Below are 18,291 nucleotides of genomic sequence, written 5' to 3'. Positions count from 1 at the left end.
AGTAATTACACATTGATTACACTATCACTCGTATTTCATATGTCACAACGATTCATCGATACGTATGCTATGATGCTGGTAAAGTCTCGCCCACCTACAGTGCTGGTCATAAAAAAAGCTAGCTAGCTCATGGATGCAAACGATGTTCTTCCCCAAAAACCTAGTAAAACGACATCTGTTTCAGTAGCTATAGTTAGCTTGCTGACCTTATAGCTAGGTGTCATCATCTAAAATAACTCTAATTTATAAGACAGTTCTTATTTGATTAATGGTGGTCGGACCCATCTATGTGAAGCTAGCCACAACAAGGATTAGCCACAATAGTGGACTTTGGGGTTTGCCTTCAAAATAAAAGTATGACATAATTCTACTATTTGTATTCATTTGCATCACTGTCAATGACATACTTTTATTTTGAAGGCAAACCGCAAATTCCACCATTGTGTCTAATCTTTATTGTGGCTAGCTTCACAACACATAACCCGGTCCGGTCGAGCCTCACTAGCGAGATGAAGCTAGATGGCTGCTTATAACGTTAGCTTTGGGCAACAGGGTTAAGTAGCTGGCTTGCTATTTATTTTCATGAACTGAAGTTCAATTTCAATAGGCGAACAACAAGTGGCAACCTAACTAATACTTACAAGGATTCCTAAATCATTGCTAAGAATAATGAAAATGACTGCAGTTTTTACTGGTCATTGTTTTCAGGCTGGTTGTATTGGTGCTAGCTAGGTACCAAGCTAAAGCTAGCTACCCCAGAAGTTGCAGTCGAACAAATTATTCTTTATTACCAACGCGGTACCGTAAACACATAATTCATGGCCGGTGTTTGCAGACTTTTTTGTACAGCTTTGACAGTGCTACTGTATCTTTTTTGACACACAAAGACCCAAATGACGTTCCATAGTATGTATGTCGTGAAGCTAATAGCAGTGACGCTATTATTATTTTTCACCTTTATTTAACCAGGTAGGCTAGTTGAGAACAAGTTCTCATTTACAACTGTGACCTGGCCAAGATAAAGCATAGCAGTGTGAACAGACAACAACACAGAGTTACACATGGAGTAAACAATAAACAAGTCAATAACACGGTAGAAAAAAAGAGAATCTATATACAATGTGTGCAAAAGGCAGAATTACTGTGTAACTCTAGTAGGACAACATCGGAAAAATAGCGCACTTGGCAGTGTTAACCGGTGCTCGACCAGTCGGCGAAAGCCAACATCACCCATGACAGAGACATTGTGGGCTAGGTTAGGAATGCTGTGTTTTACGTCTAGCGCAAAATTTTACGTGGCGTCATTACGTCATGTACCTACGTTATATAGGTATGCACGCCAGCTTTGATATCGGTTTTGCACATCGGGCGTTAAACTAGACATCCGATCCGATATGTTCACCGATATATCGTGCATCCCTACTATATATCATCACTATTGTGACTATATATCCTCACTATTGTGACTATATATCCTCACTATTGTGACTATATATCCTCACTATTGTGACTATATATCCTCACTATTGTGACTATATATCATCACTATTGTGACTATATATCCTCACTATTGTGACTATATATCCTCACTATTGTGACTATATATCCTCACTATTGTGACTATATATCCTCACTATTGTGACTATATATCCTCACTATTGTGACTATATATACTCACTATTGTGACTATATATCATCACTATTGTGACTATATATACTCACTATTGTGACTATTTAGCCTCCCTGTTGTGACTATTTAGCCTCACTATTGTGACTATATATCCTCACTATTGTGACTATATATCCTCACTATTGTGACTATATATCCTCACTATTGTGACTATATATTGCCATAACTTTGTGCTTTGAGGCCGAAATGAAATCCTATGTAGAGAAGGAACAAAAGGAACCAAAGGAAAGGCTTTCATGAAGCCACATCACAAACACAACAATCATTACTCATTCATGCATGTCTGTTCTTAATCACTTCACATAGCAGTTTGAAGACTACTGTAATTCAGACTACTGTAATTCAGACTACTGTAATTCAGAGTACTGTAATTCAGAGTACTGTAATCCAGAGTACTGTAATTCAGAGTACTATAATTCAGAGTACTGTAATCCAGAGTACTGTAATCCAGAGTACTGTAATTCAGAGCACTGTAATCCAGCACAAAACACTTACCACTGAAGAGCACATTCATCAGTTCAGACTAAAATCAACATCATTTTGCACTCTAGCTAAGCAGTAGCTAAGAGTCCTCAACCACACACACTGCTATTAAACATGTCCTCGTCAAGCCTAACCCTATGTAACAGTATAACTTTAAACCGTCCCCTCGCCCCGACACGGGCGCGAACCAGGGACCCTCTGCACACATCAACAACGGTCGCCCACGAAGCATCGTTACCCATCGCTCCACAAAGGCCACGGCCCTTGCAGAGCAAGGGGAAACCCTACTTAAGTCTCAGAGCAAGTGACGTAACTGATTGAAACGCTACTAGCGCGTACCCGCTAACTAGCTAGCCATTTCACATCCGTTACACTCACCCCCCTTTCAACCTCATCCTTTTCCGCAGCAACCAGTGATCCGGGTCAACAGCATCAATGTAACAGTATAACTTTAGACCGTCCCCTCGCCCCGACACGGGCGCGAACCAGGGACCCTCTGCACACATCAACAACGGTCGCCCACGAAGCATCGTTACCCATCGCTCCACAAAGGCCACGGCCCTTGCAGAGCAAGGGGAAACCCTACTTAAGTCTCAGAGCAAGTGACGTAACTGATTGAAACGCTACTAGCGCGTACCCGCTAACTAGCTAGCCATTTCACATCCGTTACACTCACCCCCCTTTCAACCTCATCCTTTTCCGCAGCAACCAGTGATCCGGGTCAACAGCATCAATGTAACAGTATAACTTTAGACCGTCCCCTCGCCCCGACACGGGCGCGAACCAGGGACCCTCTGCACACATCAACAACGGTCGCCCACGAAGCATCGTTACCCATCGCTCCACAAAGGCCACGGCCCTTGCAGAGCAAGGGGAAACCCTACTTAAGTCTCAGAGCAAGTGACGTAACTGATTGAAACGCTACTAGCGCGTACCCGCTAACTAGCTAGCCATTTCACATCCGTTACACCTACAACAACACACAGTCCCAGTATGACAGCGTAGCAGGAGTGATAGGCTCTCACCTGAGCTTTGCTCCATTCATATTTCCCTCAATCCTGTCTAGTCTCCCAGTCCCTGAAAAACATCCCCACAGCATGATGCTGCCACCACCATGCTTCAACGTAGGGATGGTGCCAGGATTCCTCCAGGCGTGACACTTGGCATTCAGGCCAAAGAATTCAATCCAGGTTTCATCACACCAGAGAATCTTGTTTCTCATGGTCTGAGAGATTTAAGTGCCTTTTGGCAAACTCCAAGCGGGCTGGCATGTGCCTTTTACTGAAGAGTGACTTCCATCTGGCCACTCTACCGTAAATGCCTGATTGGTGGAGTGCTGCAGAGATAGTTATCCTTCTAAAAGGTTCTCCCATCTCCATAGAGGAAATCTGGAGCTCTGTTAGAGTGACACAATCCTGTCTCGGAGCTCTAAGGACAATTCCTTCGACCTCATGGCTTGGTTTTTCCTTTGACATGCACTGTCAACTGTGGGACCTTATATAGACAGGTGTGTGCCTGTCCAAATCATGTCCAATCAATTGAATTTACCACAGGGGGACTCCAATCAAGTTGGAGAAACATCTCAAGGAAGATCAATGGAAACAGGATGCACCTGAGCTCAATTTTGAGTCTCATAGCAAAGGCTCAGAATAATTATGTAAATACGGTATTTATGTTTTTCATTTTTTATATATTTGTAAACATTTATAAAAACCTGTTTTTGCTTTGTCATTATGGGGTATTGTGTGTAGATTAATGAGGAAAATAATTAATTAATTACATTTTAGAATAAGGCTGTAACGTAACAAAATGTGGAAAAAGTCAAGGTGTCTGAATACTTTCAGATGGCATTGTACGCAAAAAGCCAGTCTAGCAAAATATATAGTGCATAGAATTAAAAAGCTATTGTCAGATATTATTCATTCTAATCAGAAAGGTATTTTACATGGACGATATATTGGAAATAATAGAACACCATGAAAAATCTGGGATACCAGTCCTGCTATTCATAGCTGACTTTGAAAAGGCTTTTGATAAAGTACGGCTGGAGTTAATATATAAATGCCTGGAAGATTTCAATTTTGGGGAATCTCCTATAAAACGGGTTAAAGTCATGTATTACTTAAAATTAAAATTACTTGTGTCATGCACAAAGTAGATGTCCTAACCGACATGCCAAAACTATAGTTTGTTAACAAGAAATTTGTGGAGTGGTTGAAAAACGAGTTTTAATGACTCCAACCTAAGTGGATGTAAACTTCTGACTTCAACTGTATATGTATGTACAGTACCAGTCAAAAGTTTGGACACACATACTCATTACATTAAAAAAAAAGAAGAAAAAAAAGAGAATAATAGAAGAGATCAAAACCTGGCCTCCACAATCACCTGACCTCAACCCAATTGAGATGGATTGGGATGAGTTGGACCGCAGAGTGAAGGAAAAGCAGCAAACAAGTGCTCAGCATATGTGGGAACTCCTTCAAGACTAGCTAGCCATTTCACATCCGTTACACCTACAACAACACACAGTCCCAGTATGACAGCGTAGCAGGAGTGATAGGCTCTCACCTGAGCCTCGTTGCTGCTGAGTGAGTGCAGGTCGAGGTTCTGATCGCCTTCGATCCTGAGCTCCGGCTCACAGTCAGCGATGGGCGCCTTGGCTTCTTCCCCGTCCCTTCCTTTCTCCCCCTTCTCTCCCCCGTCCCCCTCGCACTGAGACCTCCTCTTCAGGAAAGAGGAGAAGAGTCGCGAGAGGCCACGGCCGGCCGAGGTGCGCTGGCGGGGTCTCAGCTGCACCTCCTGCTGGGGTGAGGAGGGCGAGCCGGGGCTGTGGGTCGAGGTGACGGGAGTGCTGGAAGCCTGGGACTCAGAGGGCCCGTGGTCAGGGGGCGCGGCCTGATGCTGCTCTGCCTCCTGCTGGCCGGGCTTCTTTTGCTGCTGTCGCTCTGTCGCCTCGTCTGTCGTCATGGCAACAGCTGCATGGGGAAAACAACCAGGGTAAATAGTCCGTTATGAAGAGATTTGGTCAGGTAGTTTACCTGGGATTGGAGCCTATGTTATTCAAATGTTGGTAACATAGTCATTACACTACAGGTAAGGTAGTATGCCGTCTAGCCTCTTCCTTGTTTCTAGCAGATTCTTATTGTGACTCTGTATTTGTCCTTTGAATGGACACACTTTTAACACACACGCATGCGCACACACACACTTAACACACACACAAGCACAAGGGAGAGTAGAACGACAGAAGGCAGGGGACGTTCCTAACGATCCTATTTACACAGGAAGAAGACAGAGAAACAGCATGTCTCTCTTCAGCAGGGTCATGTAAGCTGCTGATTCTGCTCCTCCTTAGTCAATACGGTGTAGAGAGAGAGAGACGAGACAGAGAGACACAGAGAGACACAGAGAGCGAGAGACAAGAGAGAGACAGACAGAGAGTGAAAGACAAGAGAGTGAAAGACAGAGAGTGAAAGACGAGAGACAGAGAGAGAGAGACAGACAGAGAGAGACAGACGAGAGAGACATACAGAGAGAGAGCGACAGACGAGAGGGACATACAGAGCGAGAGAGAGAGAGAGAATGGCTGAGACAAACAACACTACACTGTTCAGCCCAGCCTCAGCAGAGCTGTAGACCATAATCATCAGTTTTGAGTGGGCACTAAATGTAGATAATTTATCATCATGGATGATGATCGCTAACCCCTTAGGTGGCTGTTAGAGATAGACTTAAAATGTTCAACCGCAGACAGAACCAGGTCACCTATTAGCTATTATTCCATTAAATCCCAGGCAGCCATTTATGCTACAAATGCCCAGGGAGAGGGGAGAGGAGGAGGGAGAGAAGGAAGTAGAGGAGAGATAGGAGGGAGAGGAGGGAGAAGGGATGGGTGGGAGGGAGGGAGGGAGAGGAAGGAGAGGAGGAGGTAGCCATTATTATTATTATTATTATCATGGAGTGGTGGTGTGTTCTGGAGTGGGCCTTTACAGCCCCTCATCTCTCTCTCCCCACCCTCTGGCGCTGCATGCTGGGTAGGGGTCACCATGGCAACGCCGGCTTTATTAGGCCCCAGTCATGTCATTGTGTTGGTGGAGTCTCCATGCTGCTACTGTTGGTGATTCAGCATGGGAACATAATGGGAACATCATGGGGACATCATGGGGAGATAGAGGCTGATCATTGTGCTGGTGGAGTCCATGGTTGTATGCTGCTACTGCTGGTAATTCAGCATGGGAACATCATGGGGACATCATGGGAACATCATGGGGACATCATGGGAACATCATGGGGACATCATGGGAACATCATGGGAACATCATGGGGAGATAGAGCAGGATGAGTGACCAGCCACTAAGAAGACCAGGCCTTGCCACTACAACCAGTCATTTTAGTGTTAGTAAGCAATATTATATTTCTATATTCTAGCGGTATTTCTATATTCTATATTCAATATTCTAGCTATATTCTATTGCATAAGAAAAAAAACATCAAAATGAAATACAGAATTCTTGAATTATCTCAGATTCCTTCTGACTATTTTGAGGAAGTAATACTGGCTTTGTTCCTATGGTGTCTCATGAGGGACAAACATCAGTAACTGCCACATTGAACCACACCCCCAAGACTGAAATCTAATTTTTCTTAATGAGCAACAGAGAAACATGTGGAATTGGTGCGTTCAGTCGCTCTTTAATCATGGAGCCCCAAATCAGTGTTTCCCACCCCCTGGGGTTGACTGACACAGTTCTGCCGAGCCCAGCTCTACCCAGCTCTACCCAGCCTGATAGTGGTTCATCTAGTTGCTGCCCTATGACAGGGTCAAATCTGACAATGACAGCAGCACACAACTAGACCGGTCCAAAATCTGTGCTGGCTTGCCAATGTATGACCATAATATCTGGCAAGACAGCGCAGACAGATCTGGGACCAGGCTAGCAAATAATCTTCAGTGTTCTGCTTTCGCTTGGATCTCTCCTGAGTCATTGTCTAGTCTAGTCACAGTGTGTATCTACAATCTACTCAGTAAGTACACGCCAGAACAATAGCGGACCGACTCACAAGGGCCCTTCAACGACTAATAATACAGTGAGGCTCCACAGTTCAGAGAAAGGTGAGGAGCACTGAGTTGATTTAATCAGACGCTCACAAGGAGATCTCAGGGGTACGTCCCAAACAGCTCCCTATTCACTATGTAGTGCACTAGGACCTCATAGGGGCTCTGGTCAAAAGTAGTGCACTAAATCAAATCAAATCAAATTTTATTGGTCACATACACATGGTTAGCAGATGTTTAATGCGAGTGTAGCGAGTGCTTCTAGTTCCGACCATGCAGTAATATCTAACAAGTAAACTAACAATTTCACAACAACTACCTTTTACACACAAGTGTAAAGGAATGAATAAGAATATGTACATACAAAAATATATGAATGAGTGATGGTATAGAACGGCATAGGCAAGATGCAGTAGATGGTATAGAGTACAGTATATACATATGAGATGAGTAATGTAGGGTATGTAAACATTATATAAAGTGGCATTGTTTAAAGTGACTAGTGATACATTTATTACATGCAATTTTTAATTATTAAAGTGGCTGGAGTTGAGTCAGTATGTTGGCAGCAGCCACTCAATGTTAGTGGTGGCTGTTTAACAGTCTGATGGCCTTGAGATAGAAGCTGTTTTTGAGTCTCTCGGTCCCAGCTTTGATGCACCTATACTGACCTCGCCTTCTAGATGATAGCGGGGTGAACAGGCAGTGGCTCGGGTGGTTGTTGTCCTTGATGATCTTTTTGGTCTTCCTGTGACATCGGGTGGTGTAGGTGTCGTGGAGGGCAGGTAGTTTGCCCCCGGTGATACGTTGTGCAGACCTCACTACCCTCTGGAGAACCTTACGGTTGTGGGCGGAGCAGTTGCCATACCAGGCGGTGATACAGCCCAACAGGATGCTCTCGATTGTGCATCTGTAAAGGTTTGTGAGTGTTTTTGGTGACAAGCCAAACTTCTTCAGCCTCCTGAGGTTGAAGAGGCGCTGTTGCGCCTTCTTCAGCACGCTGTCTGTGTGGGCGGACCATTTCAGTTTGTCCGTGATGTGTGCGCCGAGGAACTTAAAACGTTCCACCTTCTCCACTACTGTCTCGTTGATGTGGATAGGGGGGAGCTCCCTCTGCCTTTTCCTGAAGTCCACGATCATCTCCTTTATTTTGTTTACGTTGAGTGTGAGGTTATTTTCCTGACACCACACTCCGAGGGCCCTCACCTCCTCGTCGTTGTTGGTAATCAAGCCTACCACTGTAGTGTCGTCTGCAAACTTGATGATTGAGTTGGAGGCGTGCATGGCCACGCAGTCGTGGGTGAACAGGGAGTACAGGAGAGGGCTGAGAACGCACCCTTGTGGGGCCCCATTGTTGAGAACCAGCGGGGTGGAGATGTTGTTTCCTACCCTCACCACCTGGGGGCGGCCCGTCAGGAAGTCCAGGACCCAGTTGCACAGGGCGGACGAGTTTGGAGGGTACTATGGTGTTAAATGCTGAGCTGTAGTCGATGAACAGCATTCTAACATAGGTATTCCTTTTGTCCAGATGGGTTAGGGCAGTGTGCAGTGTGATTGCGATTGCGTCGTCTGTGGACCTATTGTGGCGGTAAGCAAATTGGAGTGGGTCTAGGGTGTCAGGTAGGGTGGAGGTGATATGATCCTTGACTAGTCTCTCAAAACACTTCATGATGATGGGACTGAGTGCTACGGGGCGGTAGTCGTTTAGCTCAGTTACCTTAGCTTTATTGGGAACAGGAACAATGGTGGCCCTCTTGAAGCATGTGGGAACAGCAGAATGGGATAAGGATTGATTGAATATGTCCGTAAACACACCAGCCAGCTGGTCTGCGCATGCTCTGAGGACGAGGCTAGGGATGCCGTCTGGGTCGGCAGCCTTGCGAGGGTTAACACATTTAAATGTTTTACTCACGTTGGCTGCGGTGAAGGAGAGTCCGCAGGTTTTGGTAGCGGGACGTGTCGGTGGCACTGTATTGTCCTCAAAGCGAGCAAAGAAGCTGTTTAGTTTGTCTGGGAGCAAGACATCGGGGACCCCGACGAGGCTGGTTTTCTTTTTGTAGTCCGTGATTGACTGTAGACCCTGCCACATACCTCTCGTGTCTGAGCCGTTGAATTGCGACTCTACTTTGTCTCTATACTGACGCTTGGCTTGTTTGATTGCCTTGCGGAGGGAATAGCTACACCGTTTGTATTCGGTCATGATTCCGGTCGCCTTGCCCTGATTAAAAGCAGTGGTTAGCGCTTTCACGGGAATAGGGTGCCAATTGGGACGTAGCCCAGATCCACCGTTCAGCCTCTCCCTGCTCTGTCTCCTCCACTCTCGGCTGCTCAGTAGTTAGTAGAGCCATAATTACCTTCATCACTATAATCGTCTGATTTCCAGTCTTTAAACAGTGACTCCCTCCCCAGCGCTGCTCATGGGCTCAGAGCATAGGCAATAGGCTACAGACTAACCAAGTAGAACATTGGGTCATTCTCCTCTTATTAAAGTGCAGTAGACATAGTGGGTCTGCATTACATTACTTTACATTACATTACATTACATTACTTTACATTACATTACATTACATCACATTACTTTACATTACTTTACATTACATTACTTTACATTAGTTTACTTTACTTTACTTTAAATTACTTTACATTACTTTACTTTACATTACTTTACATTACATCACATTACTTTAAATTACATTACTTTACATTACTTTAAATTACTTTACATTACTTTACATTACTTTAAATTACTTTACATTACATTACTTTGAACACTGCAAAGAGAATGCTGAATTCTGAAGCACACTACTGCTATAACCCTTCTGTGTGTGTCTAAATGAGTCGCTTTGAAAAGGGGTTGGTGGCAAAGACGAAAACACAAGAAGTGTCTTAATCCTGCTTTATCAAAAGAGACACCTCAGTCTGTCCATGGTGTGTGAATCACAGGAGGTTGGTGGAACCTTAATTAGGGAGGACGGGCTCAAGGCAAAGTCTGGAGCGGAATCAGCGGAACGGTATCAAATAGATGAAAAACGTGCTTTCCATGTGTTTGATGCCATTCCATTCACCGTTATTATGAGGCCGTCCTCCCGTCAGCAGCCTCCACTGGCGTTGATGTGTGCTCCGTGTGTGCGTGTGTATCCTGTTGCTGCTTCCCCTGACCAGTAACACCACTCTACTGACTAATGCTTCCCCTGAACAATAACACCACTCTACTGACTACTGTTTCCCCTGACCAGTAACACCACTCTACTGACTACTGTTTCCCCTGACCAGTAACACCACTCTACTGACTACTGCTTCCCCTGACCAGTAACACCACTCTACTGACTATTGCTTCCCCTACTGACTACTGCTTCCCGTGACCAGTAACACCACTCTACTGACTACTGCTTCCCCTGACCAGTAACAACACTCTACTGACTACTGACTACTGCTTCCCCTGAACAATAACACCACTTTACTGACTACTGCTTCCCCTGACCAGTAACACCACTCTACTGACTACTGCTTCCCCTGAACAATAACACCATTCTACTGACTACTGCTTCCCGTGACCAGTAACACCACTCTACTGACTACTGTTTCCCCTGAACAACAACACCACTCTACTGACTACTGCTTCCCCTGCCCAGTAACACCACTCTACTGACTACTGCTTCCCCTGCCCAGTAACACCACTCTACTGACTACTGCTTCCCCTGACCAGTAACACCACTCTACTGACTACTGACTACTGCTTCCCCTGAACAATAACACCACTCTACTGACTACTGCTTCCCCTGACCAGTAACACCACTCTACTGACTACTGCTTCCCCTGACCAGTAACACCACTCTACTGACTACTGCTTCCCCTGACCAGTAACACCACTCTACTGACTACTGCTTCCCCTGCCCAGTAACACCACTCTACTGACTACTGCTTCCCCTGACCAGTAACAACACTCTACTGACTACTGACTACTGCTTCCCCTGAACAATAACACCACTCTACTGACTACTGCTTCCCCTGACCAGTAACACCACTCTACTGACTACTGCTTCCCCTGCCCAGTAACACCACTCTACTGACTACTGATTCCCCTGACCAGTAACACCACTCTACTGACTACTGCTTCACGTGACCAGTAACACCACTCTACTGACTACTGCTTCCCCTGCCCAGTAACACCACTCTACTGACTACTGCTTCCCCTGACCAGTAACAACACTCTACTGACTACTGACTACTGCTTCCCCTGAACAATAACACCACTCTACTGACTACTGATTCCCCTGCCCAGTAACACCACTCTACTGACTACTGATTCCCCTGACCAGTAACACCACTCTACTGACTACTGCTTCCCCTGACCAGTAACAACACTCTACTGACTACTTCTGTCTCTCTCTCTCTCGCTCCACCACCATGGGCCTGTGCCCTAGCCTGCGTCTCAAATAGAAATGTATTCCCTACAAAGAGCCCTATGGAGGTCAACGAGCCCTATGGAGGTCAACGAGCCCTATGGAGGTCAACGAGCCCTATGCAGGTCAAAGAGCCCTATGGAGGTCAAAGAGCCCTATGGAGGTCAAAGAGCCCTATGGAGGTCAAAGAGCCCAATGGAGGTCAAAGAGCCCTATGGAGGTCAAAGAGCCCTATGGAGGTCAAAGAGCCCAATGGAGGTCAAAGAGCCCTATGGAGATCAAAGAGCCCTATGGAGGTCAAAGAGCCCTATGGAGGTCAAAGAGCCCAATGGAGGTCAAAGAGCCCTATGGAGATCAAAGAGCCCTATGCAGGTCAAAGAGCCCTATGGAGATCAAAGAGCCCTATGCAGGTCAAAGAGCCCTATGCAGGTCAAAGAGGCCTATGCAGGTCAAAGAGCCCTATGGGGGTCAAAGAGCCCAATGGAGGTCAAAGAGCCCTATGGAGATCAAAGAGCCCTATGCAGGTCAAAGAGCCCTATGGAGATCAAAGAGCCCTATGGAGGTCAAAGAGCCCAATGGAGGTCAAAGAGCCCTATGGAGATCAAAGAGCCCTATGCAGGTCAAAGAGCCCTATGGAGATCAAAGAGCCCTATGCAGGTCAAAGAGCCCTATGCAGGTCAAAGAGCCCTATGCAGGTCAAAGAGCCCTATGGGGGTCAAAGAGCCCAATGGAGGTCAAAGAGCCCTATGGAGATCAAAGAGCCCTATGCAGGTCAAAGAGCCCTATGGAGATCAAAGAGCCCTATGGAGATCAAAGAGCCCTATGGAGATCAAAGAGCCCTATGGAGATCAAAGAGCCCTATGGAGGTCAAAGAGCCCTATGGGGGTCAAAGAGCCCTATGCAGGTCAAAGAGCCCTATGGGGGTCAAAGAGCCCTATGGGGGTCAAAGAGCCCTATGGAGATCAAAGAGCCCTATGGAGGTCAAAGAGCCCTATGGGGGTCAAAGAGCCCTATGGGGGTCAAAGAGCCCTATGGAGATCAAAGAGCCCTATGGAGGTCAAAGAGCCCTATGGAGGTCAAAGAGCCCTATGGAAGTCAAAAGTAGTGCACTATAAGGAATAGGGTCCCATTTGGAATGCAGCAACCCATTCCCTCCATTCTGTCACATTCCCTCCATTCTGTCCCATTCCCCCATTCTGTCGCATTCCCACCATTCTCTCTCATTCCCACCATTCTGTCTCATTCCCACCATTCTTTCTCATTCCCACCATTCTCTCTCATTCCATCCATTCTGTCTCATTCCCACCATTCTCTCTCATTCCATCCATTCTGTCTCATTCCCACCATTCTCTCTCATTCCCACCATTCTCTCTCATTCCATCCATTCTGTCTCATTCCCACCATTCTCTCTCATTCCCACCATTCTGTCTCATTCCACCATTCTGTCCCATTCCCACCATTCTGTCTCATTCCCACCATTCTCTCTCATTCCATCCATTCTGTCCCATTCCATCCATTCTGTCCCATTCCCACCATTCTGTCCCATTCCCTCCATTCTGTCTCATTCCCTCCATTCTGTCCCATTCCCTCCATTCTGTCACATTCCCTTCATTCTGTCCCCCACGGTATCCAATTGAAAGAACATGTTTTGTTTGGATACTATAGTAAGACCAATGGCAGCTCAATGTAGTACAGCTCTTGAACGCATCAATGGATGACGAAGCAGAAAAGGGTACTTCAGATACTGAGGGAACAACGAAGGGTCCAAGGGCCCAGATCTGGGACTCAACATGAGGGAAGTGTATTCATATCATTAGAGAAGAGGTCTGTTTTAATACACGCTGTGTGTGTTTGATTAGAATCACAGTTTGGGGATCAGTATTTCTACAAAGTTTTCAGATACAAGCAGTACCCCTGCGAGTTCTGCGAGTGTCGCTTACAAGGCAATGTTTGGGAAATCAGCTGGCAGCGTGAGAGAGAGAGAGAGAGACAGAGAGACAGAGAGAAAGAGAGAGAGACAGAGACAGAGAGAGAGAGAGAGAGAGAGAGAGAGAGAGAGAGAGAGAGAGAGAGAGAGAGAGAGAGAGAGACAGAGAGAGAGAGAGAGAGAGAGAGAGAGAGAGAGAGAGAGAGAGAGAGAGAGAGAGAGAGAGAGAGAGAGAGAGAGAGAGAGAGAGAGAGAGAGAGAGAGAGAGAGAGAGAGAGAGAGAGAGGGAGAGAGAGAGAGAGTAACCAAGGAGGGTTGAGAGGGGGGGAAAAAAGAGGATGATCCTCAGTGAAAGTGAGAGATGCAGCCAGCCTGGTAATCTGCTGGCATCATCCTGCCTGCATCCCAAATGGGGCACTACTTTTGACCAGGGCCCATAGGGAAACCCACTATTTAGGGAATAGGGTACCATTTGGGTTGCACACAGGCTCAGTTTAGACGCTTCTCTGCACTAATGTCACCCCCCGCACAGAGACATGACGTGGGGTGACGGGTTGCTAAGACTACAGCTTTACGTCGACGCTAGTGGGAAATGTCACATCCATAACTAGTAAACCACGTCTCAGTATGACAGGCCTATAGTGTAGTGTTAAGAGTGTCTGCTACCCGTTGGGGTACGTTCGCGTTCAAAACACAGGGTATATATATATATATATATATGCACCCTAAGTGGCGCCCTATTCCCAGATGTAGTGCACTGCTTCTGACCAAAGTCCTATGGGTTTCCCTATGGGGCTCTGGTCAAAAGTAGGGCACTATAAAGGGAATAGGGTGCCATTTAGGACAAAGAAGCTCTCACTGTTCTTTCATCCATTCATTGAAATTGATGCTTCGAGAGACAGACATTTGCGTGTAATAATCTGCGTTTACAAAATGTGTTAAGACAGACCTGCAGCAGCATTACATATTCAGTCAGTGAATAGTTGGTCGTGGAAACCCCCTCTCTCTCGCTGCTCTCTCTCCCATTAGCTATGCTGGAGTGTCTCCTTATGTCACTCACACCCCATAGTTGGTCGTGGAAACCCCCTCTCTCTCGCTGCTCTCTCTCCCATTAGCTATGCTGGAGTGTCTCCTTATGTCACTCACACCCCAGAAAGCACATGTGCATGTCGCGAGGAGGCACACTTGTCTCTTGGGACAATGAGAAAAGTTGTGTTTCCTATCCGAGAATAACACGTATACTATTATGCTAAATTATATTCAGAGTAATTTAATTGTACAGTATAGACAAATGAAATTGTAGGAAAATATTTCACTTGATAGAGGACATGTCTCACCTCTCTGGGGTTGTAGGCTACTAGTGAAGGGGCATGGTGTGGTGTTTCTTTGAATCAGGTAGACTTGGGTGTAGATAAATTAGACAACTTCTCTGTTATGATCTCATGTGTCCCTCCCTATGCAGGTGCTCCATTGTAATAAATCCGTAATAAAGGATATTATCACAGAGGCGATTGGGCTTTTCAATGCCTGGATAATTAAATAAGTATTTTGAAAGCTATACAAAGCCACAGTGAAATGTTAGCAAAAGAGATTCAAAGAAGAAGACAAAGAAAAAATAAAAGAATGTAGGAGATCTAATTTTCTCTGTTTAATTGGGACTATAATTAGCCTATCGAGACAATCTTTGATCGTTTTTAACCTTTGTTAACAGAAATAATTTGATATGAACGTGAGAATATCTTTATCAACACACGCAGTGTCTTGTTTGTTTTGACATCGACTACAATGTGGGTTTATTGCGCATGTCCATTCATAGTTATTTGATCTGATTGGATCGCTATACAGTCGCTTTTCCCTTATCCCCAATACACTTGAAATATTTTCCAATATTTGTGAATCAGTTGAAATGTTACATATTTGTTTCACTGTTTCCTATTTGTGAACTTTTCCACGCCGAACACAATGCCTACCCTCAAATCAGCAGCCATATTCTAGATTATTCTATAATTATCTTTATTGTGAGGTGCACAAATCACTTCTATTCTTACACCTTCGATCAATGAAACGGGTAAACATGTATCGGTTAGAATGCAACGTTGTTTTATAAAATAAATCCGAGCATCGGAGACTTGTCGAGAACAGGCGGACGGCAGGTGTTTAAAGGGTCTGTCTGAAAATGGCGCCGAATGTGAAAAAAATGTCAACATATTTATTTCCTCGCGTGCATCGCATCACACAATACATAATCCATTGTTAAAGTTTCACATTGCACTTACCTTTTTCTATATATTTCATGAAAATAAAGAAATACTCCTCAGTGAATATCGACGGTTGGTTGCCTATTACTTTCGCGCATTGGATAAACAGAGTGGCAATTCCATGTGTGTTATTATCCGGGCTATGTTTTTAAAATGTGTTTAGGTTCAAGCAAAAAGGAGGTGGCTTCGTATGCAATGAGATAAGTGTATTTATTGCAGTGGCCAATGGGCAACGGGCAGAGACCAGCCTAATCCAATCAGGCTGATTCGAGGTTGGTGTTCGATGGCAAGCGCCAAGGCTGCACCGTCGTAACCAAGGACACAGATGATGTGTTCATTTTCTAAGAAAATCTATGTATATATTTCCAAGGATAAATGTAGCAGATTATATAACTGACCAAAAAAAAAAAAGCACGTAGCTGATAGCCTAAATTATTTAACATTGATTGTATATAGGTATAGGGAATTAACCGGAATCAATTCAATGTCCGAGAGGTACATTTTCATAACATGGTTACTAAAAGAGTGATTGTTCAAGGCCCGCAACCCTGGAGCATCTACACACCTTGTTGTGACAATAGAGCTGGTCGGAACAGCTCGGGGAAACCTCACTCATGCTCACAGAACAGCGCTCACGTTCTAATAGAATAAAACACGTTCTATTCACTCAGCTACTGACTTTCCCACCTTTAGGCCTACATTCATGTGGTGAATCAGGTGACTTAATCCACGTCTCTCACAGACCCTCCGTGCTCCTTTCAGCCATCAATGAATAATGAATAACATTAAACACACAAAAAAAAGTCCTTCCTTCTCACTCAGCTAAATCACTAGAACACGTGTGTATAGTGCAGTCTACATGTAATACAAACTGTCTGGAATAAAAAGCTTCGTATTGATAAGAGATCAATTCCATGGAGAAACACCATACGTGAGATCCCTCAAATAAATACCTACCAGCCTAACGTCGGTGAGGAGATGTGCGCAGTTGCGTTAGGGGTCTGGATTCGAGTCTCTTGAAGGCGCAGTGCGAAAGTACCTGTTATATCTGACACTTTTAGCCAAGTACTCTGGGGAATATTCAGTGGAAACAGAATGGCCACTAGGCCAGGCTACTATAGTTGAATTTCTGTATGATCAGCAGTCCTCATTGTGAGCTACTGTGATATATAATGGCAATCTCACACAGCCTAGACACTCACTTTCTCCAAAACACGCTCCGGAGTAAAGTTTCCCCAAGGTACAGACCTACAGTGGGGACACGTCCTCAATCCATCTCTAGGGCCTGTTTTTCCACACTTGTATCTGCCCTCTCATTGGCTAGAATGGTCCCACCTGATCTGGCCTCCTCCCGCCTGCCTTCCATCGTTGAGGACATGTATTTCCATTGTTAGAGTGGTCACTTAACTATCTTGTCAATATAATAGACAATCTTTGGTTTTCTTTTCTTTAGCCTTATGATGTTACACCCCCCCCCCCCCCCCCCCCCATCTCTAATGTAAAGAGACCGGGTCCCCAGTGAGGAGAGGAGCAGGGGGAGCAGGGAGGAGGGGAGCAGTGGGAGCAGAGAGGAGGGGAGCAGGTGGAGCAGAGAGGAGGGGAGCAGTGGGAGCAGAGAGGAGGGGAGCAGGTGGAGCAGAGAGGAGGGGAGCAGGTGGAGCAGAAAGGAGGGGAGCAGGTGGAGCAGAGAGGAGGGGAGCAGGTGGAGCAGAGAGGAGGGGAGCAAGGTCCCCAGAGAGGAGGGGAGCAGGTGGAGCAGAAAGGAGGGGAGCAGGTGGAGCAGAGAGGAGGGGAGCAGAGAGGAGGGGAGCAGGTGGAGCAGAGAGGAGGGGAGCAGGTGGAGCAGAAAGGAGGGGAGCAGGTGGAGCAGAGAGGAGGGGAGCAGGTGGAGCAGAGAGGAGGGGAGCAAGGTCCCCAGAGAGGAGGGGAGCAGGGTCCCCAGAGAGGAGGGGAGCAGGTGGAGCAGAAAGGAGGGGAGCAGGTGGAGCAGAGAGGAGGGGAGCAGTGGGAGCAGAGAGGAGGGGAGCAGGTGGAGCAGAGAGGAGGGGAGCAGGTAGAGCAGAAAGGAGGGGAGCAGGTGGAGCAGAGAGGAGGGGAGCAGGGTCCCCAGAGAGGAGGGGAGCAGGGTCCCCAGAGAGGAGGGGAGCAGGGGGAGCAGTGGGAGCAGAGAGGAGAGGAGCAGTGGGAGCAGAGAGGAGGGGAGCAGGTGGAGCAGAGAGGAGGGGAGCAGTGGGAGCAGAGAGGAGGGGAGCAGGTGGAGCAGAGAGGAGGGGAGCAGGTGGAGCAGAGAGGAGGGGAGCAGGTGGAGCAGAGAGGAGGGGAGCAGTGGGAGCAGAGAGGAGGGGAGCAAGGTCCCCAGAGAGGAGGGGAGCAGTGGGAGCAGAGAGGAGGGGAGCAAGGTCCCCAGAGAGGGTGGGAGCAGGTGGGCAGGGGGAGCAGAAGGCAGGCACACACTTTCTCTTTCTTTTGCT

The 18,291-nt window shown here is 46.3% G+C and overlaps 1 protein-coding gene across 6 annotated transcripts in view; it reads right to left on the bottom strand.

Annotated features, from left to right (window-relative positions):
* The window catches only part of LOC139559116 (protein 4.1-like), a 121,479-nt gene extending 105,506 nt beyond the window's left edge, over window positions 1-15,973 (bottom strand). For all 6 annotated transcript variants that reach the window (XM_071374840.1, XM_071374842.1, XM_071374841.1 and 3 more), the window contains exons 1-2: window positions 15,839-15,973; window positions 4,745-5,151 (exon numbers count right to left, since the gene is read on the bottom strand). In XM_071374840.1, coding sequence (XP_071230941.1) covers window positions 4,745-5,151; window positions 15,839-15,857 — 426 coding nt within the window. In that variant the 5' untranslated portion in view covers window positions 15,858-15,973. The remainder of the gene's footprint in view (window positions 1-4,744; window positions 5,152-15,838) is intronic.
* Between the last annotated feature and the right edge of the window lie 2,318 nt (window positions 15,974-18,291).

The sequence above is a fragment of the Salvelinus alpinus genome, chromosome 29, assembly GCF_045679555.1.
Source record: "Salvelinus alpinus chromosome 29, SLU_Salpinus.1, whole genome shotgun sequence".
Classification (NCBI taxonomy): Eukaryota; Metazoa; Chordata; class Actinopteri; order Salmoniformes; family Salmonidae; genus Salvelinus; species Salvelinus alpinus.
The sequence above is the reverse complement of the archived record's forward strand: the minus strand, read 5'-3'. Positions and strand labels throughout refer to the sequence as shown.